Source organism: Opisthorchis viverrini, assembly GCF_000715545.1.
Source record: "Opisthorchis viverrini unplaced genomic scaffold opera_v5_10836, whole genome shotgun sequence".
NCBI classification, from domain to species: domain Eukaryota; kingdom Metazoa; phylum Platyhelminthes; class Trematoda; order Opisthorchiida; family Opisthorchiidae; genus Opisthorchis; species Opisthorchis viverrini.
The window spans coordinates 1-501 of record NW_008765015.1 but is presented as its reverse complement, the minus strand read 5'-3'; the positions used below and the strand labels follow the sequence as shown (position 1 = coordinate 501).

Here is a 501-nt window from a genome sequence, read left to right as displayed (position 1 = left end):
AACTGAATCAGATCTGAACGGCGAAAAAACTGTTTTCAGAGGGCCTATTCAATGAGTAGATTTACTAGTTAATGTGGATATCTCCATATCAATTGGTTTTATGAGGTGTAGTTGGCCATCAATTGGATCAGGAACACGGTTGGAAGAGCTTTGAAGTATAAGGTCATCTAAACCAATTGGATCCACATCACTTTCCTCCCCCTCCTCCTCTGTGGATGATATAGGCTGATCCTCGTTTTCCAGGGCCAAATCGATGTCAAATGATCGTGAAGGAACGCGTGCCGCTGCGACGGGTCGGAGGGAATCCAAACTGGCACACCGACACTGGCATCCACTGACAGGACATTGAGGATGTGGCTCAACGTCAGCTGAGGAGGACGCACAACCATAAAACCATTCAACCAGATGACTAGCGTGTCCTCCGTGTCGACAGGCTTGACACCAGATGAATAGGCTGGCCATAGCGGTAGAAATATCAGATGTGGTTCGCTTTCGTCTGCG

The 501-nt window shown here is 47.9% G+C and overlaps 1 protein-coding gene across 1 annotated transcript; it reads right to left on the bottom strand.

The window, feature by feature from the left end:
- Nucleotides 1–48: 48 nt before the first annotated feature.
- T265_12366 (hypothetical protein) lies at nucleotides 49–462 on the bottom strand (the record flags this gene model as incomplete). Its single annotated transcript, XM_009179867.1, has 1 exon — nucleotides 49–462. One exon carries the CDS (start codon nucleotides 460–462, stop codon nucleotides 49–51), a length of 414 nt encoding a protein of 137 aa, XP_009178131.1.
- Nucleotides 463–501: the final 39 nt, after the last annotated feature.